Source organism: Rana temporaria, chromosome 5, assembly GCF_905171775.1.
Source record: "Rana temporaria chromosome 5, aRanTem1.1, whole genome shotgun sequence".
Classification (NCBI taxonomy): domain Eukaryota; kingdom Metazoa; phylum Chordata; class Amphibia; order Anura; family Ranidae; genus Rana; species Rana temporaria.
In genome coordinates this window covers 42,531,830-42,555,398 of record NC_053493.1, presented here as the reverse complement: position 1 = coordinate 42,555,398, position 23,569 = coordinate 42,531,830, and the positions used below count along the sequence as shown (strand labels likewise).

Sequence of the window (23,569 nt, the reverse complement as noted above, 5' to 3'; positions counted from 1 at the left end):
GCTGGTCTGTATAGACTCACCGGATCCATCCGTCCGAAGGGATCCCCCGCATGCGTCGTAATGATTCGACGCATGCGTGGAATTCCTTATATGACAGCGTCGCGCACGTCGCCGCGTCATAATCGCGGCGACGGCGCGACACGTCATCGCCAGAGGATTTCGGCGCGGATTTCAATGCGATGGTGTGTACACTCCATCGCATGAAAATCCGCCAAAATCCTCGAGAGGATTTATCCGCGGAAACGGTCCGCTGGACCGTATTCGCGGATAAATTCTATCGTGTGTATGGGGTCTAAAAGTTCAGCACTTTAAATGGCTGTAGAGAAGAGAAGACTACAGATAAACAGGTACAAATTATGTAGGAGGATTTGTTTAATCTCTGTGTATCACCTGAGGGCAGTCACTTCACTGGGTATATGTTGAGGGTTTACAACCACTTTAATGTTCATTTAGGCCTTTTGTACTATGCATGCAGCCTTTTTTGTTTTTTATTTATTAACTTCATACATGTGTTTTTTTCTTTTTTTCTTTTACATTGTAACCATCTTATAATTGGAAACACTTCTTTAGTTTTTAAAGGAGAAGAGCAGTAAGCTTAGTGCAGCACCTGTAGCAGCCAATCGGAATTCATCTTTCGGTAAAGTGCTGTTCACCCTTGAGCGATTTAAAATACTTTGAAGCTTCAATGCACAACACTAGGATTTTCATTTTATTTAATAGTGCCTGTTCACACCTGAGTATAGTGTCGCAGGAAGCTTGACTCGTTGCTCCGAAAAAGCATATGAACTTCTTTTTAATCATGCTTTTTCGCCCTAATTGACTTCAGTGGGAGCGCCTGAAAAACTTGTAATAATGTACTGTAAGATTGGGGTGATCAGACTCCAGCGATAGATGCGTTTTCCAGTGAGTACGCCAGTCCAGAACTGAGTTTTTAAGGCCTGGTAGTCCACTTTTATTTAAAAGCACAAAAGTTCACAAATACAATAGTATTTTTGCATCTTGCATAACCAACAGTTTAGCCTCCCGGCTTCCATACTTGCCATCCGGCTGTTTCAGGCCTTTAGCCTAGGCCTAAATTCTGTTCCTCAGAACAAACAGTTTCCTAGGGATAAGCTCAAACCTAGCTTTCTCCTGAAGCGTCTTGCTGCTCAATCATCAAACGACATCTGCCTCCTGCAGACATGCATGCTCTAGCTGCACCCATGCAATCTAAGAGGGATTGGGAATCCACCTGATTCCCAGGAACAGACTTCCTGTCTGTTGGGTGTGGCTCTGAGCCATGTCAGGTCAGAACTAAAAAGCCCAAGACACAGCTGTGTAATTAATGTGTCTTTCTCTCCAAAAAATGGTGTAAACCAGCAATCTTTCACATAGCACAGAGTCCCACCATCACAGTACCATGCATTTTTCTTGCGTTATCTTGCCCAGTAACTCGCTTACCAATGATAAAAAATGTAAAAAGGCTGAAACACATGCAAAAAAATCTAAATATATAAACACAAAAAATTTCCAAAATACAACAAAGACACTGGCCCAGATTCACGTAGGAGGGCGTATTTGTGAGCGCGCGTAACGTATCCTATTTACGTTACGCCTCCGCAACTTTGACAGGCAAGTGCAGTATTCACAAAGCAAAGTTGCAGCGGCGTAGCGTAAATAGGCCGGCGTAAGCCCGCCTAATTCAAATGTGGAACATGTATTATGTAAATGTATTGTGACCCCCACGTAAATGACGCTTTTTCCGAACGGCGCATGCGTCGTCCGTGAAAGTATCCCAGTGCGCATGCTCCAAATTAACCCGCAAAAAGCCAATGCTTTCGACGTGAACGTAAATTACGCACAGCCCTATTCGCGAACGACTTACGCAAACGACGTAATCAACGGAAAATTTAACGCTGGCCCGACGTCCATACTTAACATTGGTACGCCTCATCTACGCCTCATAGAGCAGGGGTAACTTTACGCCGGAAAAAGCCTTATGTAAACGGCGTATCTGTACTGCGACGGCCGGGCGTACGTTCGTGAATAGGCGTATTTAGCTGATTTACATATTCTAGGCGTAAATCAGCGTACACGCCCCTAGCGGCCAGCGTAAATATGCAGTTAAGATACGACGGCATAGGAGACTTACGCTGGTCGTATCTTATACAAATTCTGGCGTATCTGATTCTTTGAATCAGGCGCCAGGATACGACGCCTCACACTCAGAGATACAACGGCGTATCTCCTACGTGAATCTGGGCCACTGAGCTCATATGTGAATAGGGCCTAGTGCATCTGTGAGTGTCTGGGGTAAATGCACATTTACAATTTACAATACACCCTTTACAATCCTTTATTGAATACACCTTATAATATAAATGTAAGTGCAATTTTTAATTGCATTGGCTTCAATAGTGTTTGATAATTAAAACAGAAAATGAGTACAAGAAAATAACACAGATGGAAAATGAATCCATCCAGCCTGATTTGTAAAGTCTGGAGGAAAAGAGTTATGTAGCCCTTTGCTCCGGTTGTACTTTATCTGAAAGAAATGAAATTTGGTTGGTATGTTACTGGTTGCTATTGGAAACCCGTTACTTTGCCCTTTAGTTTTTATGTATTATCGCCATTGTGGTTGTTTTGCTACGCTCTTGTGATATGGCTGCCAAAATTTCATGCTAGGCCTTCATTAAATCTTTTGCTTTTGTGTTTCTTTTTTTACTAGCTCGGCATTCCAAATTCAAGGCTGCGGTACTTTCTGATTGCTAAGCTTCAGTCAGAGCCATTTGCTTTCCAGACCACCAATAAAGTAAGCTTCCAGCATTTTATCCTTTATAGTAGAAAATGAACCAACACATGATTTAAAGTTGCAGTGCTGAAAGAATAATATGTCATACTTTTTTAAAGAACTACAAAAGGTGGGGGGAAAAAATTACTCGCAGCAAGTTCAACTTTTCCTGACTGGTCAGCATGTCCTATGGTCATAATATGAAGGAATTCATAGATTGTCCAACTTGCAGACTGGTCCATATCTACTGGTGATTAGATCAGCAGTCTAAAGCCTCGTACACACGATCAGATTTTCGGACGACTGTTCGTCCGTTTTTTGTTGCATGCTAGTCTTTTTTCTCATGGTGTCAGGAAAACTTGTCAGAAATGAGGAATGAAGCAGCAGACAGAAATGACACTTAGTGCTTTTAACTGAGACAAGTACACACTATAGAGCACAGGTGTCAAACACAAGGCCGGTGGCCAAATCTGGCCCTCCAGGCCATTTCATGTGGCCTTGGCACCTCTCCTGCAGCTGCAGGAGAGCTCCAGCCCTCCTCTGGTCCTCCTCCAGACCGTGTACTTTCTGCTTTCAAGCAATGCATCCAGCTTCTTCCCAGCAGCAGCATAAGGAAAGGGGGATGCACTGTGATGTAAGGGAGAGTGGGGGACTCAACTTTTGATGGTGGGGTGGCTCTTGAAATCTAATGTAAAGGGGAGGGGATGCTCTGGACATCTAATCTTACTGATACAACCGGCCCTTTTGAGGGCATCATAATGCCGACGCGGCCCACAATGAAATTGAGTTTGACACCCTTGCTATAGAGGGATATGCTTTGTTCATATTTCCTGTCTGAGGTTTACAACCATTTAAAATATCAGTTTATCTGCTTTGTACTGTATGGAAGATTGTTTATCATTGTATTGGTTTGTGTTTTTTGTAACCCTTTATGCACTTAACCAGCACAACAGCATAGTCATAGATCTCCCTATCCATAAAATGCTGTGTGGGTTTATGTGTGGAGGAAGTAGCTGCTTGATTTTGGTGTTTAATTATACAAGTACATTGCTGAAAGACTGGATTTTTAATTGGTTAGTACTTGGTGTAATTACTTATGGTAGGTTTTGTCCATGCTTTGGTGGGTGGTCTGTGAATGTACGAGGCGTACTGTTAATCTGCTTTCTATTGAAGTAATTATATCTGACTTTGTCTCTGAATGCAGCCATTACCTGAGTACATTGTAACATTGCATACATTTTGATTAGGCCATCTGAAAAGCAGTTCCACTCTGCTGTAATTGTTTTAAGCTACACTGAAAACATTGAATGGCTTTCACACTGTAATCAGCATTAGAAGCAGGTAATTAAAATGCACTTAAAAAAGTAGTTGTAGAATCCCTTCTTCCTGTTAAAGCAAACTTATAATGAAAAAGATTCCCAGAACCTCCACCTCTGGATGCCTGCACATCAGGTCAATTTTCCAAGTTCGTTCCTCAAGTTCCCTGGATTCTGTCTTCTGGAAGTCTAGATCCTTAGATTTGTAGTTGGGCAGTATATGAGTTGGACAGCTTCACTGGCCAGTAGTGAGGCATGGGTGGTGGTAGGGTCAGATTCTTAACCAAGGAAGCTGGGAAATTTTACATTTCAGGGCACTTGAGTTTTTGAGAAACCTGGTGATCTGAAAGACTGACATCTGTTCTACAGGTCGGGTTGAGATCAGGACTCTGTTCAGGCCAGTCAAGTTCCTCCACCCCAAACTCGCTCATCCATGTCTTTATGGACCAGTCATGTTGGAACAGGAAGGGGTCATTCCATAACTGTTCCCACAAAGTTGGGAGCATGAAATTGTCCAAATTGTCTTGGTATGCTAACACCCTAAAAGTTCCCTTCACTGAAACTAAGGGGCCAAGCCCAACCCCTAAAAAACAACCCCACACCATAATCCCCTCTCCACCAAATGATTTGGACAAGTGCACAAAGCAAGATCCATAAAGACATGGATGAGTGAGTTTGGGGTGGGGGAATATGACTGACCTGCACAGAGTCCTGACCTCAACCTGATAGAACACCTTTGGGATGAATTAGAGTAGAGACTGGGAGCCAGGCCTTCTCATCCACATCAGTACCTGACCTCACAAATGCGCTTCTGGAAGAATGGTCTAACATTCCCATAGACACACTCCTAAACCTTGTGGACAGCCTTCCCAGAGGAGTTTAAGCTGTTATAGCCGCAATGGGTGGGCCAACTCAATATTGAACCCTACAGACTAAGACAGGGATGCCATTATAAATCTGCGTGCAGGTGTCCCAATACTTTTGGTAACATGGTGTATATGAAAAATTTGTAGCGCTGTATTCATAAATCATATAAACATATCTAAAACATGTAAATAATATAAACTAAATCACCACGTGAAAAAGTGTCAAAAAATTATTAAACAATAACAAGAAAATGTTGAAAATATATACTGCAAATTATTTATTATCTCTAAACAAGTGTTCATAAGTGGTCATCCAAAACCCACACCTAAAGTGTGGAAAGAATCAAAAAAATCAAGTCCATAAACTGTAGTGTTTTTCCAAGTGTTTCAAACTTAAAAAAACATGCCATCTTCTCAAAACAACTTGATATAATTCTTCCACCACACCACTTTTCTGTGACTCCGCCCCCTTAAGGATTTGCACTCACCACAAGAATGTGCCTTGCATTCTCATGCTCGGCATTAAAGCTTAGTGAAAACCTCCCAAGGTCTCCTAGGCAATTCCAACAGTGTTCAGTAACCCAGTGTTCTCCACATGTAAAAATAAATAAGTGCTTGCAATAGTGAAGTACTGTAAAACCATTTATCAAAAGGGCACACATAAAATCTCCAAATATTGCACTCACATCCTTCCAAGAAAAACAAGGCACTTCAAACAAAATCCTTTTTCAGAAGTAAGAGACTAGCAGCGGTGCATGCGATATATAGCGGTCACGGCAAACCCCGGAGCTGAACCTACTGATCTCACCCTCGCTTGCTTGTCTCTCTGCTCCTAGAACGATTTCACACACGGTGATCGGTAAATTCAGACGCTAAACACTAGGGCCCAGATTCTCAAAGACTTACAATTAGTTACGCCGTTTACGTAAGACATACGCCGGCGTAAAGATAAAGCAGGTCTCTAGGTGGCGCAGCCCATGCAAGGTATGGACGTCGGAACAAGCGTATCTTTTTACGTCGTTTACGTAAGTCGTACGTAAATGGGGCTGTGCGTAGGTTACGTTCACGTCACAGGCATTGAGCCGGCGTATCTTTGGGCGTAAGTACGACGTGATACTGAGCATGCGCCGTTCGTTCGGCCATACATCTACATGGGGCAACGCTTAATTTAAATACAACACGCCCACGACCTGCCTACTTTGAATTACGTTCGCTTACGCCAGCCGATTTACGCTATGCCGCCGTAACTTAGGACGCAAGTGCTTTGTGAATACAGCACTTGCCTCTCTAAGTAGCGGCGGCGTATCGTAAATAAGATACGCTACGCCCGCACAACGTAAAGCCGCCCTACGTGAATCTAGGCCTAGGGGTGCAACGGATTAAAAACTCACGGATCGGATCGATCCTCGGATCAAGGTCACGGATCGGATCATTTTTCGGATCAGCAAAAAAACGGAGCTTATGTGCTTAAATACAGTATATGTAAATCCGACGGACTGTTTACATGTTAAATCTTAAAGCCGCAGCAAACCTGCTGACCTTACATGGTTGCTAATGTGAAAAAACAGCTCAGATTTTCACATTTAACTAAAAGTTAAAAAACAGAGGTGTTCTGTCACATTAGCAAGCATGTAAGGTTTGCTGCTGCTTTTAAAATGTAACATGTAAACGGTCCGTTGGATTTCCAAACACTGTATTTAAGCACATAAGCTCCGTTTTGTGTTGAAAATAACTGTGAAATCTAAAACTCTGTTGGGTGTAACAAGATGTCCGCTTGGCCCTTCTCACTATCATTACTGTGCAGGAGTGTGGGGTGGAGCAAGATGGCGGCGACGAAACGTCACTTCCTGACGAGACAGCCGCCGCCAGGTGTACCAAGATGGCCGCCGCTCCGGAGCTAGTCCGAAGCCGGGGACTTTCCTATGGCCGAGGCTGCGGAGCGCTCCGCGGATCACGTGGTGTGCCGATCCGAACAGGGTGACCCGTTCGGATCACGGATCAGTGATGACCCGTTGCACCACTACTTAACACCACAGTTGATTGCCGTGTAGCTCAGCCCAGACATGTTTCAGCAAACTGATTTCTTCAATGGGATTGGCTACACGGCATAGCTGCATTCCCTTTATACCCCACCCGCCACTAAGTGTGGACTTATTGAGACTGCGCCTGCGCACGCTCCGTGTCTCCCTGACCCTGAAGGCTTACCTGTAGGTACTGGAAATATCTCCTAGACCTGTACAGTTTAGGACAGACCTGGGCAAACTACGGCCCGCGGGCCGTATACGGCCCGGCGGACCTTTTAATCCGGCCCACCCCCGCCGCCGAAACCGCCGCCGCCGCTGCCACGTTAATCACCGCGGCGGGGAACATTAGACAGCGTTCGTTTGAACAGCTGTTTTCCCCGCCGCGCATAGACACTCCCCCTTGGACGGATCTGTCCAATCACGAGCAAGGGGGAGTCAGATAGACACTTCCCCTTGCTCGCGATTGGACAGATCCGTCCAAGGGGGAGTGTCTATAGCATAGACACTCCCCCTTGGACGGATCTGTCCAATCGCGAGCAAGGGGGAGTCACATAGACACTCCCCCTTGCTCGCGATTGGACAGATCCGTCCAAGGGGGAGTGTCTATGCGCAGCGGGGAAAACAGCTGTTCAAACGAACGCTGTCTAATTTTCCCCGCCGCGGTGATAACAGTAGGCAGGGCCGGGAGGGGTCACACGCAGCCACTTGTGCCAACACACGCAGCCACTTGTGCCAACACACGCAGCCACTTGTGCCAACACACGCAGCCACTTGTGCCAACACACGCAGCCACTGTGCCACCATAAATTGTCGCCACTGTGCCAATCACACGCAGCCACTGTTCCCAAACACAGCCACTGTGCCAATCACACGCAGCCACTGTGCCAATCACACGCAGCCACTGTTCCCAAACACAGCCACTGTGCCAATCACACGCAGCCACTGTGCCAATCAAACGCAGCCACTCTGCCCATCACACGCAGCCACTGTGCCAATCACACGCAGCCACTGTGCCCATCAAACGCAGCCACTGTGCCAATCACACGCAGCCACTGTGCCAATCACACGCAGCCACTGTTCCCATCACACGCAGCCACTGTGCCAATCACACGCAGCCACTGTGCCAATCACACGCAGCCACTGTGCCAATCACACGCAGCCACTGTTCCCATCAAACACAGCCACTGTGCCAATCACACGCAGCCACTGTGCCAATCACACGCAGCCACTGTGCCAATCACATGCAGCCACTGTGCCCATCACATGCAGCCACTGTGCCCATCACACGCAGCCACTGTGCCAATAACACGCAGCCACTCTGCCCATCAAACGCAGCCACTGTGCCAATCACACGCAGCCACTGTGCCATCACATGCAGCCACTGTGCCATCACATGCAGCCACTGTGCCAACACACGCAGCCACTGTGCCAACACACGCAGTCACTGTGCCATCAATTGTTGCCACTGTGCCCATCACACGCAGCCACTGTGCCATCAATTGTCGCCACTGTGCCCATCAAACGCAACCACTGTGCCATCACATGCAGCCACTGTTTAATCAATTGTTATTGATTAAACAGTGGCTGCCTGTCCCCAGCCTCTGTCCCCCTCCTGTGTCATGTCCCCAGCCTCTGTCCCCCTCCTGTGTCATGTCCCCAGCATCTGTCCCCCTCCTGTGTCATGTCCCCAGCCTCTGTCCCCCTCCTGTGTCATGTCCCCAGCCTCTGCCCCCCTCCTGTGTCATGTCCCCAGCCTCTGTCCCCCTCCTGTGTCATGTCCCCAGCCTCTGCCCCCCTCCTGTGTCATGTCCCCAGCCTCTGTCCCCCTCCTGTGTCATGTCCCCAGCCTCTGTCCCCCTCTTGTGTCATGTCCCCAGCCTCTGTCCCCCTCCTGTGTCATGTCCCCAGCCTCTGTCCCCCTCCTGTGTCATGTCCCCAGCCTCTGTCCCCCTCCTGTGTCATGTCCCCAGCCTCTGTCCCCCTCCTGTGCCATGTCCCCAGCCTCTGTCCCCCTCCTGTGTCATGTCCCCAGCCTCTGTCCCCCTCCTGTGCCATGTCCCCAGCCTCTGTCCCCCTCCTGTGTCATGTCCCCAGCCTCTGTCCCCCTCCTGTGTCATGTCCCCAGCCTCTGTCCCCCTCCTGTGTCATGTCCCCAGCCTCTGTCCCCCTCCTGTGCCATGTCCCCAGCCTCTGTCCCCCTCCTGTGTCATGTCCCCAGCCTCTGTCCCCCTCCTGTGCCATGTCCCCAGCCTCTGTCCCCCTCCTGTGTCATGTCCCCAGCCTCTGTTCCCCTCCTGTGTCATGTCCCCAGCCTCTGTCCCCCTCCTGTGTCATGTCCCCAGCCTCTGTCCCCCTCCTGTGCCATGTCCCCAGCCTCTGTCCCCCTCCTGTGTCATGTCCCCAGCCTCTGTCCCCCAGCCTCTGTCCCCCTCCTGTGTCATGTCCCCAGCCTCTGTCCCCCTCCTGTGTCATGTCCCCAGCCTCTGTCCCCCTCCTGTTTCATGTCCCCAGCCTCTGTCCCCCTCCTGTGTCATGTCCCCAGCCTCTGTCCCCCTCTTGTGTCATGTCCCCAGCCTCTGTCCCCCTCCTGTGCCATGTCCCCAGCCTCTGTCCCCCTCCTGTGTCATGTCCCCAGCCTCTGTCCCCCTCCTGTGTCATGTCCCCAGCCTCTGTCCCCCTCCTGTGCCATGTCCCCAGCCTCTGTCCCCCTCCTGTGCCATGTCCCCAGCCTCTGTCCCCCTCCTGTGTCATGTCCCCAGCCTCTGTCCCCCTCCTGTGTCATGTCCCCAGCCTCTGTCCCCCTCCTGTGCCATGTCCCCAGCCTCTGTCCCCCTCCTGTGCCATGTCCCCAGCCTCTGTCCCCCTCCTGTGCCATGTCCCCAGCCTCTGTCCCCCTCCTGTGCCATGTCCCCAGCCTCTGTCCCCCTCCTGTGCCATGTCCCCAGCCTCTGTCCCCCTCCTGTGCCATGTCCCCAGCCTCTGTCCCCCTCCTGTGCCATGTCCCCAGCCTCTGTCCCCCTCCTGTGTCATGTCCCCAGCCTCTGTCCCACTCCTGTGCCATGTCTATAACACGTACTCGTACGAGTTTTCCAACAATGATATTTACTGCTTTTTATAAAGAAATAAAAATGATTTTATGCAGTATTGAGTTTAGCCTTTTGGCCCGGCCCTCCAAAATATTTTTAGTTTCTCATGTGGCCCCATCGAAAAAATAATTGCCCACCCCTGGTTTAGGAGATATGTACCATATACGCTTGCGCCAATGGCATTGGCACATGCGCACTGAAAAAAGGGCCTGATTGTGCTGTTTCTAAGGGACTCGTGCCGGCGGGTCCTGCGCATGCACGGGAGTGACGTCACGCAACTACGGCCAGTCACAGAGCCGGTGTTTCATCAGATTCAGCGACCCGTCAGATTTTGTCACGAAAGTGGCGTTCCATCGCCGCCATCTTGCCACACCCTCACTCGTCCACAGTAAGGATACAGTGAGAAGGCAGTAAGCGGACACCTTGTTACACCCACCGCAGTCTTGCATTTCACACTTATTTTTAACAGTAAACGCAACTTATACGCTGAAATTTTGTATTTTCAAATCCGTCTGACTGTTTTAAAGTTGCATTTTAAAAGCAGCGGTGTTCTGTCAGATTAGCAAACCTGTGAGATCAGCAGTCTTGTCGCTGCTTTTAAGATTCAACATCCAAATCGTCCGATGGATTTAAAAATACTGATTTTCACTATATAAGCTCTGTTTACTGTTAAAAATAAGTGTGAAATGCAAAACTCCGGTGGGTGTAACAAGATGTCCGCTTGTAGCCTTCTCACTGTATCCTTACTATAGAGGAGTGTGGGGTGTACCAAGATGGTGGCGATGAAACGTCACTTCTATTACAAAACCTGACAGGTCACCTAAACAGATGAAACAACGGAGTCCACCGCCCCGGAAGGAAGAGGGGTGAAGATATATGCGCGCACCAGCAGGGACATGGCCGACATCGCAGGCTTTGTTAGCAGGTAAGTGCAACATAATAGGCTAGTATGCAATGCATACTAGCCCATTATGCTTTTACTTTGCAGGGGGAAAAAAGAGGAAGTAAAACTATCAGGGTTTTAAAGGGAACTTCTTGGGTAAAAATTGTGGACCAAATGAACACACCATCTTTATTTCTGGAGTTGTGGATACCTTTACTAAAGTTGTAAAAATGAAAAATAAACAAAGCATATTCTTCTATAGTGTGTACTTGCCTCTATCCAAAGCACTAAATTTGATTTCTGCCTGCTCTGTCATTCCTCTGCTATCTGAATGAGTGACTCAAACAAGCCCTGGAGATCGCTCAGACCACCGTTGCAGCACACAGCAGGTGATTGTCAACCTCAGCTGTGCATGTTTCCCTATAAAATTATGTAGAGGGGATGTGTCCATTCCCTCCATTCAGCTCTCTTCTCTGTGCAGTGGATGACATCGGATCACTGCCCCCTGCCTTCTGGAGGTCAGAAATTATGTGTAAAATGTGTGCTTTAGGAGACTGTAGAGCAGTGGTTCTCAACCTTTCTAGTGCCGTGACCCCTTGATAAGATTTCCCAAGTTGTGGGGACCCCTAACAGTAAAACTATTTAAAAACTTAGGAGCTCTTGATCAAGGTCATCTGCTGATCTGATAACAGTAGTGGGGATTTTAATGGCAACTCTAATCACAGGTAGTGTTACTCACTGCATCTCTGACTTTGTGGTGTCTCGCAGCAGTGACACCTATACCGAAATCAAGAGATAGGGTCTCCTCTAGCCCCTCCCACTTCACATTCCTCACCAGACAGCTGACCTCTAGTCTCTGCTCCCCAGCCATACGTGAACTGAATGGACGACTGTGACGAAGCTGAGTGGACAGCCGTGGGCTCCAGGGACAGCCCTACTGGGGAGAGCCATGCGGGCTCCAGGGACAGCCCTACTGGGGAGAGCCATGCGGGCTCCAGGGACAGCCCTACTGGGGAGAGCGATGCGGGCTCCAGGGACAGCCCTACTGGGGAGAGCCATGCGGGCTCAAGGGACAGCCCTACTGGGGAGAGCCATGCGGGCTCCAGGGACAGCCCTACTGGGGAGAGCCATGCGGGCTCCAGGGACAGCCCTACTGGGGAGAGCGATGCGGGCTCCAGGGACAGCCCTACTGAGGAGAGCCATGCGGGCTCAAGGGACAGCCCTACTGGGGAGAGCCATGCGGGCTCCAGGGACAGCCCTACTGGGGAGAGCCATGCGGGCTTCAGGGACAGCCCTACTGGGGAGAGCGATGCAGGCTCCAGGGACAGCCCAGGATTCGGTGACCCCTGGCAAATCATCATTCGACCCCCGAGGGGGTCCCGACCCCCAGGTTGAGAACCACTGCTGTAGAGGAAAGATGGCTGCAGATAAACAGGTACAGTTTTTATAGGAGGAATAGTTTCATCCCTGTGTATCACCTGAGGCTGGTCACTTCAGTTGGTATATTTAAGGGTTTACAACCATTTTAATCCCAGCATGATCAGGGCGACCACCAAGCTCAATTCAGGTGCTTTTGGTTCAGCATATAATTAGCACCACTCATTCAAACACATGTATATCATGACTACTACAGACTTATTTTATTCTCAAATGAGTACATCTTTATACCAATACATTATATACTTTTCCATATTAGATTCTTGAAACTTTTCCTAGTACAAATGAATCAGAGTCACCAAGAACTGGCTGTGATCTGGGTTTGGAAGCGCACTCGCCGACAGACACCGATGTGAAGAAAGCTGCAAGCAGCGCCCAGTCTCCAGATGGAGGACTCGTATACAAGCTGGAAACGGCTGCGGAGCTGGAGAGAAAACAGAGTCAGGACAATGACTCCTCTATGGAGACTCTACAAGACTTTTTGGAGGAGAACACTGAAGAGATCAGCCAATACCTTCTGCCTCCAAAGTCATTACTGAGATACGCTTTAATCCTGGATATCGTTAGACCCACGTGTCGAAGGTCAACTTGCTTCACAAAAGGGTGAGTGTGCAACAGAGCAGCATGTAAAGGGTAATTTCATCCCGAATGGCATTTATAGCTGGACTGCTCACAATATAAAAACAAACACTATTGAAAATGGTTAATGTTAAAGCAGATCTTCATTGTATCTGAGCACCACAATCTAAAAACACGATTTAATTCATTTTTAATATTCAAAGCAAACTCTCCAAACCCCCCCAATTCCATGTCTCCATGTTTTTATTTTGTTGAGAAATCACCCCATGGAAAGCGGCTCTCCATGGGGGCACCCGATGAAGGGGAGGAGCCAGGCATGCCAGCAGGGCACCCCAGAGGAGGAGGATCTGGGCCGCTCTGTCCAAAACCCTTGCACAGAGATGGTATATAACATGTTTGTTATTTTAAAAGAAAAAACATTCAAACCTTTAGGGCCCTTTCGCACGTACGGATCCCGTGAGGATCCGTTCCTTTAACACCCGCTTGTTCAGCGGATATCGCTCCGTTGAACCCCGCTGAGCCTGCAGATGACTGGGCGGTCCCTGCACACTGTGTAACTTCTTAAAGTCGGACCGACTTGTGTCGGACCAGTTAAGACTCATAGGGCCAGATCCTCAAAAGAGATACGACGGCGTATCTACTGATACGCCGTCGTATCCCTGTTTCTATCTTTGGAACTGATCCACAGAATCAGTTTCCAAGAGATGGACAGAAGATCCGACATGTGTAAGGGACTTACACTGTCGGATCTTAGGATGCAGTACCGCATCTGCCGCTGGGGGCATTTTGCGTCGAAATGCCGCCTCGGGTATGCAAATTAGCACTTACGGAGATCCACGAAGCTTTTCAGCTTCGTTTTTTCTCCGTAAGTATTAAGTTGCATGTGTAAAATTAGGGCTGCTTTTACAAAGTGTAAACTGTTTACACCTTGTAAAAGCAGACCCTTCTGTCCAGCGACGCGTTTTTTTTTTTTGTTTTAAATTTTTTTTTTTTTCGCCGTATCTTTTTTTTTTTCCGACGCAACTTTATTGACCCGTCGCGATCCACAAAGCTCGGCGTAACGTAATTTCGCGCTATGCACGTCGGGAAAATTACGTCACGAGCATGCGCAGTACGGCCGGCGCGGGAGCGCGCCTAATTTAAATGGGAATCGCCCCCATTTGAAGAGGAACGCCTTGCGCCGGCCGGATTTAAGTTACACCGCTCAAAATTTCTAGGTAAGTGCTTTGTGGATCGGGCACTTAGTTAGAGATTTTGCGGCTGTGTAACTTAAATGGAAAAAGTTACGTTGCGCCGGGTTTTTGAGGATTAGGCCCATAGGTCTCATTGGGAAACATTGATTTTCACACGTCATGCGACATGAGCTCCCAATGTCGGAGCGTTTGTCAGACAAGTGTGAACCCAGCCTGAAACCTGGAAGCTGATTGGTTTCTATGCAGAGCTGCACCAGATTTTGCACTCTCCAGTTTTAGTAAATCTCCCCCACTGTATATTTTGATAAAGAGTAACTTTTGTAGTTCCAACTCAGTAATTCTAAAGGCCCGTACACACGATCGGATATTCCGACAAAAATTGTCAGACGGACGTGTTTTGTCGGACAATCCGACCGTCTGTATGCTTCATCGGACAATTGTTGTCGTAATTTGCCCTCAAATTGTCCAACAACAAATGTGTTGCGTCAGATCGTCCGATCGTGTGTACACAAATCCGCCGGACTAACATCCAAAGTACAAACATGCATGCTCGGAAGCAATCCTAACCATAAGACAACATTAGCAGAAGTTGCCCAAAGGGTGGTGCTAAAGAGCAGAAAAAACACGTAGTACGTCTATTAGGTCACTACGTTCTGCCGTGTATGCATACCAAGTTCACGGACAACGCCCCCTTCAGACAAAAATCCACAGATTTGTCCGATGGAAGTCCGATCGTGCGTACAAGGCTGGAAAGTATAGTTTGCGTTTATTGCATATGTAATTGTTTAGTTAGTGCTTATTGGTGCTGGCCTGCAGTTGTCCAGTCCTGTATCCATCTTCCATAGTGTTGCTCATTTTCATTAAATATAGTATAATCTCTGTTCTTAATTGGCTATTGCTAAATGCATTGTTTTATCAACATTTTATTATGGTTGCATAAAGGACAAAATGGATCATTTCAACTTTTAAACCTTTTTTTATTTTTTTTTTAGATATGGGCATTATGTAGAAGGAACGGGTTCTGTCTTACAGATGGCAACAGAGGTCGAGGTAAGCTTTTACACCTATTGCTGGAGACTGTGTAATTGTTAAAAGAGACACTCTGATTTGGTGCATTGCATGTAAACCTTGCAAGCTGTATCAGGAGTTTAGGGCCCTATTCACACCTGAGCGCAGTGGGAATTCACATTCCCGCTCGTGTATTTCTTTGGGTATTTTTTGAGTGTTTCTGCCCTTCACACCTGTGGCAGCCCATATACTTGAATAAGCTGCCCTACGCATGGCAAACCGCCCAAAGAAGATCCAGAACCTTTTTTGTGGCACATTTTTTCACCCGCATTTTAGAACGTTTGTAGTGTGTTTGCCATGTGGCGAAAAGCGTGTCTGCTGCCCCCCACTTGGGGTGCCAACAATTAATGGCACTGTAAGTGCGACGTGTTTGCAGCACGTTTCCAAAACAATAGGGTGTTTTGGTTCACTTTAATGTGAACTTGTGGCAAGGCTATAGACAGTTCTTTATTTACACATTTCCTAACAAGTTCGAAATGAGCTTTTAAACATTTCCTCAGTGACCTCTATAGCTGCAGAAGCAGTGGAGCAATTCATTCCCAAAATTCACAAGAGAAACAGGTTGGAATAGTAAACGGCTACATTTCTCCTGCTCTGTGATAACAGCAGTAAGCTGGGTCACTGCTGGGATGGGGAACAGGTTAAGTTGAGCTGTGGGAAGTGAAACTGCTGTCAATTTTCAGGATGATTTTTTCCACACTGCCTGTAGCAACGGATGTCAGTGAGTGCTCATTCTTGTTGAGAGTGTGTTAAATAGTTCCATGTCCATAAGCTGGCCACAAGTTTCTAGCTAGCTAGCACCGCAGGGTTAGGCCTGACACTAACTCAGCCAGGCCTCAGTGTATTGCCTTTTGCGGGTAGGGGGCTTGGGCCCCTGTGGTGTAGAAATAGTTCAGCTCTATTCAGCTACCAATCCCAGATAGCTCTCTTCAGGCCTTGCCAGCCAGTCTGACTGCAATGACCTCTTTCCACTGCCCTTCCCACAATCCTTTCATCTGGTTCTGCACCCATCTCAAACTGCATCGCCCAGTTCTCTCAGGCATGCCTCACCAGCCCTCCAATCTTCGACCAGTTGTCCTCCCTGGAGTCTCTTAGAAGTGCTCTCTCCCGCTGACCTCTCCTTGCTCTCTCATGTGCCTCTCCTCCAGGATCTTGTCTCTCCTCCTGGATGCACCTGAGCCCTGAACCAAGGTCACCCTCCCCCCCCCCCCCAGAGTGGGAACCTCCCCGTGGGCCACTACAGCCTCCACACTCTTTCTCACTCCAGATCTTCCACCCGACAACTCCTCCCCAGCTGGGCTGACCCTGGATATTTAAAGCGGGAGTTCTCCCATAAATGTTTTTTTACCCTTAGATGGATGCTCATTTAGTCTAGGGGAATGGGCTGGTTGTTTTAAAATCCGAGCAGTACTTACCGTTGTAGAGAGCGATCTTCTCCGCCACTTCCGGGTATGGGTCTTCGGGACTGGGCGTTCCTTCTTGATTGACAGTCTTCCGACAGGCTGCCGACGGTCGCATCCATCGCGTCACGAGTAGCCGAAAGAAGCCGAACGTCGGTGCGGCTCTATACTGCGCCTGCGCACCGACGTTCGGCTACTTTCGGAAAATCGTGACGCGATGGATGCGACCATCGGAAGCCTGTCGGAAGACTGTCAATCAAGAAGGAACGCCCAGTCCCGCAGCCCATACCCGGAAGTGGCGGAGAAGATCGCTCTCTAAAAAGGTAAGTACAGCTTCGATTTTAAAACAACTAGCCGATTCCCCTAGACTAAATGAGCATCCATCTAAGGGTAAAAATAGCAATTTAGCGGTGAACCTCCACTTTAAGGAGGCCTGCCCCCTGCCAATCCAAGTTTTGGATTGGTCAAGGCTCCTTAGAATACCCCAGGCAGCTCCACCTCCCCTCTCCTCCTGTCTTTACAGAATATTCTGGAAAGAAGAGGGAGGTCTTGGTGATGCTGACTGTGAGTCACCAGCTGCTACTCTGAGCCGCTCCCAGCCCAGAATGAAAACTACTGCCTAAATTTTCCTACTCTATCAGAAAAAATCCTCACTCTAGCGCCTGCATAACTAGAGGGTGCTGCATATGTACTGTGGGAGACCAAATAAAGTGAATGTAGGGTCCTGGGTTAAGTAAACACTTTAAATTTATACTTTTTAGCTACAATATCATTTTTTTTTAACGAACACTGATACATTTTAAAAATAAGTGAGTTTTTTCATGATTTTTTAAGTTGTTTTAAATGGTTTACGAGCTGAACGGCTCCGCCACTAAAACTGTAGATTTTTTTCCTGTAGTTTAATTGATCATCTGTAACAAATTATAGTGTAACTACTGCTGCAGCCTCTTTAATTTTGTGAGCAAATATAAAACCATTATTTTTCCACTCTGCATTGAGTGGCCCTTGGCGCTAGAAGGCTTTTGCTGTAGATGAGCTTGTTTAGTTGGTAAAGATCATTATCCTTATTGAAGTCCCGGCTATCATAACTGATCGGTTAGTGACAGCTTTATATACCAAGCATGCTGGCAGCCGGGGCCTGTCTGTGTCACTGTACGCTTTATTGCTTCTAAACAATGGCACTCTCATTAAGTGGATGAGTTAAATGTTCAGCCAAGTGGGCAGGAAAATGTCTCTGTGTTTTTCACAAACACTGTGTCTACTAGTTGGCCGGGATACATTTATTGGGAGAACGTTGACATAATAATCTGAATGGTGCTTGTCAAAGCAGAAAAGAGACTATGTTATTGTAAAACCGAGCCAGATCTGAGGACCGCTGAAATATCGCTTTATAGACTGCGCTTTATTACTCGAATTTATGGGCTTTCTGGGCCCTCAAATTTATTTTTTCTTATTGTGATGCAGATCAGCTCTGTGTATAAATCACTGGAAACATTGCCTGACGAGGAGAAACTCGCTAAACTTTCCACATTGAAACTGAGATACTTCACACCGAGAGAAATTGCTAATCTTCATGGATTCCCAGCAGATTTTGGTATGTATGGTAAACAGCAGAGAAAATATGTAATGTAATAATAACAATGTTTAACAAGAACTTCAGACCGATGTGTAAAAACACACTTCTTTATATACGTGCTGCATCAGCATTCATGACATGAGTTCACAGTTAAAGTGGATGTAAAGGCCGAGATTTTTCTTTTACCATTGCATTGGTGCTCAACCTGTGGCTGTTGCAGAACTACAAGTCCCATGAGGCATTGCAAGGCTGACAGTTATTGTCCTTCAGACTTTAGGAGGGCCCGGCATCAGTAAAAATAAATATGGCCTCAGGGTTGGTGGTCAATAGGAGGAGTAGTGCCCCTCTTAGTAGGAGGAATAGTATCCCATCATTGGTATCAGTGGAAGAAATAGTGCCCCATTGTTGGTGTCAGTGGGAGGAATAGTGCCTCATATCAGTGGGAGGAATAGTGCCCAAGGGCCGGATAAAGGCTAGCAAAGGGACTTGTAGTTCCACAACAGCTGGAGGACCACAGGTTCAGCACCCTTGCCTTACTGCTTTCTATGCAATAAGGTAAAAAAACTTTCTCTTATCGTCCATGGACGGACACAGCCTTCTCAAGACTTGACAAGCGAGTTATGTTCCTGTTTATATGAGATCCTCTCCTATGAACAGGAACATAACCCACTTGTCAAGACTTGAGAAGGCTGTGTCCGTCCATGGACGACAGAGAAAAGGATTTTACGGTGAGTACAAAAAATCCTATTTTCCCCCACAGCTCCCCCACATACTTGCGCCCGATCTCGGTCCAGAGATGGGCCAGGAGCGCTGGCGGGGATCCGAGAAGAGGAGGGTGGAGCCTGCTGTGTGCAAAACCATTACACAGAGCAGGTATTTTAAAACCAAAAAACGAATTACCCTATAACAGGGGTCTCCATACTTTTCAAGCAAAGGGCCAGTTTACTGTCTTTCAGACCTCAGGGGGGGCCAGATTCTGACCGATGGGGGTAGAAAATGCCCCAGGGACGAGCATCAGTGAGAATAAACATGGCCCCAGTGTTGTTGGGCAGTAGGAGGAGGAATGGTGCTCCATCATTGCTATTAGTGCAAGAAATAGTGTCCCATTGTTGGTATCATTGGGAGGAATAGTGCCTCATATCGTTGGGAGCAATACTGCCCCAAGGGCCAGATAAAGGCTAGCAAAGGGCCACATCCGGCCCTCGGGCCGCAGTTTGGAGACCCCTGCCCTATAAGATTAAGTTAAAGGTTTAGTTCAGATTTACAGAGAAACTGTAAATGTGACCCCCCTTTTTCCGATCCACAATTTACTTACCTACAGCGATCCCCCGCTGTCAGGTCTTCCGCTGCTGCTCCACTGGTCTGGATATTTGATATCCCCGCTGCTCCCTCACTTCCCCCATCCTGCAGAGGAACATAACCCACTTGTCAAGACTTGAGAAGGCTGTGTCCGTCCATGGACGACAGAGAAAAGGATTTTACGGTGAGTACAAAAAATCCTATTTTCCCCCACAGCTCCCCCACATACTTGAGCCCGAACAGATTTGGAGACAAGTAGTTCAGGCATTATTGCAGCGACTTCTAGATTGTTGAGCCAAATTTTTTAGTGTAGAGTCCAAGTAATATATTATCCCACTGTGGAAAGCTGAGCCATATCTGGGTCCAAACAGAAGTAACTTGAGCTGTAAATGGTCTTAGCTGTAAAGTATTGCGCCATATCTAGTGCAAACTTACTGAAAGTACCCCATCGTGACTGCTCTTAGCAGATATTCTTATACAGGATTTATATAGTGCCAACAGTTTGCGCAGCACTTTACAACATTGGGGCAGACAGTACAGTTACAATATACAGTGAAACCTCAGATTGCGAGTAACACGATTAACAATCGCTTTGCAATTCAAGCATTTTTTTTTTTTAAATCCTGTCTCGGTTTGCGAGTGTTGTCTTGCAAAACAAGCAGGATTCAAGCCACAGCGGTGTGCAGTACCGCATTTGGCCAGAGGTGCTGGGGCACCCGAACCGTTTGGAAAAACTCGGAAATCCTCCGCTCCCAAGCCTTTCCGAGTTCAGCCGAGCTGTCCCCAAGCCTTTCTGAGTATTTCCGAGGCTCTCCGGCGCCCCCAACCTCTGGCCACATGCGGTATTGCATGCCTTAGAAGTCAATGCGGAACAAATTATTTTTGTTTCCATTGACTTCTATAGGGAAACTCGCTTTGATATGCGAGTGCTTTGGATTACAAGCATTCTCCTGGAACGGATTATGCTCGTAATCCAAGGTTCCACTGTAATTCAATACAGATGGAATCAGAGGGTCCTGCTCGTTAGAGCTTAGAGTCTAAAAGGAAGGGTCAAATGGTTCAAAAGAACTGATGGAGAAAGTGGAAATACAGTTGCTAGGGGGAGGTGGGATAGGATTCTTTGAAGTGAAGGGTTTTTAGGGATCGCCTAAAAGTGGACAGAGTAAGAGATAGCCAAACAGATTGGGGTAGGGAGTTCCAGAGGATGGGACAGGCTCGAAAAAAGTCCTGAAGGCGAGAATGGAAGGAGGTGACAAGGGTGCTAGAGAGCAGGAGGTCATGGAAGGAACAAAGAATACAATTTGGTTGGTATTTTTACACTAGGTTACTGATGTAGTTGGGGACAGAGTTGTGAAAGGCTTGGAAAGTTATTGTTGTCATTTTGATTTGTTGGGTGAGCCAATGAAGGGATTTGAAGAGAGGGGTGGCAGACCCTGAACGGTTGGTATGGTGGATGGGTCTGGCAGCAGCATTCATGATGGACTGAGGGGGATGTAAAGGTAATCCTATGAGGAGTGAGTTGCAGTAGTCGATATGAGAGACGACCAGGGAGTGAATTAGAAGCTTTGTGGTGTCATTGGTTAGTAAGGGGCATTTTCTTGAGATGTTGCGGAGGTTGAGGCATAGATAAAATAGATATCTTTATAAAAAACTGATTGCACGTGTTCTGAAAGAACAATATAGAAAGGTTTATTATATAAATACATTGCTATTAGGGGCTGCAAAGTATTTTATTCTCTATTTTACACACACGTATACAGGGAGTGCAGAATTATTAGGCAAGTTGTATTTTTGAGGATTAATTTTATTATTGAACAACAACAACCCCAAAAACTCATTAATATCAAAGCTGAATATTTTTGGAAGTAGTTTTTAGTTTGTTTTTAGTGTTAGCTATTTTAGGGGGATATCTGTGTGTGCAGGTGACTATTACTGTGCAGAATTATTAGGCAACTTAACAAAAAAATAAATATATACCCATTTCAATTATTTATTTTTACCAGTGAAACCAATATAACATCTCAACATTCACAAATATACATTTCTGACATTCAAAAACAAAACAAAAACAAATCAGTGACCAATATAGCCACCTTTCTTTGCAAGGACACTCAAAAGCCTGCCATCCATGGATTCTGTCAGTGTTTTGATCTGTTCACCATCAACATTGCGTGCAGCAGCAACCACAGCCTCCCAGACACTGTTCAGAGAGGTGTACTGTTTTCCCTCCTTGTAAATCTCACATTTGATGATGGACCACAGGTTCTCAATGGGGTTCAGATCAGGTGAACAAGGAGGCCATGTCATTAGTTTTTTTTCTTTAATACCCTTTCTTGCCAGCCACGCTGTGGAGTACTTGGACGCGTGTGATGGAGCATTGTCCTGCATGAAAATCATGTTTTTCTTGAAGGATGCAGACTTCTTCCTGTACCACTGCTTGAAGAAGGTGTCTTCCATAATCTGGCAGTAGGACTGGGAGTTGAGCTTGACTCCATCCTCAATCCGAAAAGGCCCTACAAGCTGATCTTTGATGATACCAGCCCAAACCAGTACTCCACCACCACCTTGCTGGCGTCTGAGTCGGACTGGAGCTCTCTGCCCTTTACCAATCCAGCCACGGGCTCTTCCATTTGGCCCATCAAGACTTACTCTCATTTCAGCAGTCCATAAAACCTTAGAAAAATCTTTCTTGAGATATTTATTGGCACAGTCTTGACGTTACAGCTTGTGTGTCTTGTTCAGTGGTCGTCGTCTTTCAGCCTTTCTTATCTTGGCCATGTCTCTGAGTATTGCACACCTTGTGCTTTTGGGCACTCCAGTGATGTTGCAGCTCTGAAATATGGCCAAACTGGTGGCAAGTGGCATCTTGGCAGCTGCACGCTTGACTTTTCTCAGTTCATGGTCAGTTATTTTGCGCCTTTTTTTTCCCACACACTTCTTTTGACCCTGTTGACTATTTTGAATGAAACGCTTGATTTTTCGATGATCACGCTTCAGAAGATTTGCAATTTTAAGAGTGCTGCATCCCTCTGCTAGATATCTCTCTATTTTGGACTTTTCAGAGTCTCTCAAGTCCTTCTTTTGGACCATTTTGCCAAAGGAATGGAAGTTGACTAATAATTATGCACACCTTATATAGGGTGTTGATGTCATTAGACCACACACCTTCTCATTACAGAGATGTACATTACCTAATATGCCTAATTGGTAGTAGGCTTTCGAGCCTATACAGCTTGGAGTAAGACAACATGCATAAAGAGCATGATGTGGTCCAATTACTCATTTGCCTAATAATTCTGCACTCCCTGTAGTTGCAATCTGATTTATCCACAAAGTACAGTAATTTGTTCTCATATATTTTAATGCACAACTGAGTGTTTGACAACTAGCATCATTTATTCCAACACCTTATATGTCCTCTTAGGTTTTCCAGAAAAGATAACATCAAAACAGCGTTATCGGCTGCTCGGGAACAGTCTGAATGTTCATATCGTTGCCGGACTCATCACCCTCCTACTTCAGTCGCATTGATTCAGCTTCAAGGATCAACCGGACCCTAGACTTCTTTTTAACCCAAAATATTTTTTTTTTTCAAATTGAATAAATTAATAATAAAACATTTTATTGTTGTATGATTTATAATTTGATGGGAGCTCCAGTGATTTTCAGCATCTGCAGTAGACTTCTGTATATCAGTTATGGTTACTTACGCTGAGTCAAGCTGGCCCAATTTAAGTATACAAAATATATATACCGGGCCAGATTCTCAAAAGAGATATGCCGGCGTATCTCTGAGTCCGCCCGTCGTATCTATGCGCCTGATTCATAGAATCAGTTACGCATAGATAAGCATTAGATCCCACAGGCGTAAGGCTCGTACGCTGTCGGATCTTAAATGCAATTTTTTTTTGTTGCCGCTAGGTGTCGCCGACGTAGTTTTCCCCGCCGAGTATGCAAAATACGCGAATTCCCGAACGTACGCGCGGTCGACCCAGTGAAGTTACGACGTTTACGTTAGATTTGCGACGCGTAAAGTTGCCCCTGGGTATATGAGGCGCAGTCAATGTTAAGT

At 46.7% G+C, this 23,569-nt stretch overlaps 1 protein-coding gene across 1 annotated transcript in view; it reads left to right on the top strand.

Annotated features, from left to right (window-relative positions):
• TRDMT1 (tRNA aspartic acid methyltransferase 1) overlaps window positions 1-23,093 on the top strand; it is a 64,172-nt gene extending 41,079 nt beyond the window's left edge. The window contains exons 7-11 of the mRNA XM_040352465.1: window positions 2,708-2,791; window positions 12,642-12,985; window positions 15,147-15,204; window positions 18,087-18,216; window positions 22,922-23,093. Of these exons, the coding sequence (XP_040208399.1) occupies window positions 2,708-2,791; window positions 12,642-12,985; window positions 15,147-15,204; window positions 18,087-18,216; window positions 22,922-23,028 (723 nt within the window). The 3' untranslated portion in view covers window positions 23,029-23,093. The remainder of the gene's footprint in view (window positions 1-2,707; window positions 2,792-12,641; window positions 12,986-15,146; window positions 15,205-18,086; window positions 18,217-22,921) is intronic.
• The last annotated feature ends 476 nt before the right edge of the window (window positions 23,094-23,569 follow it).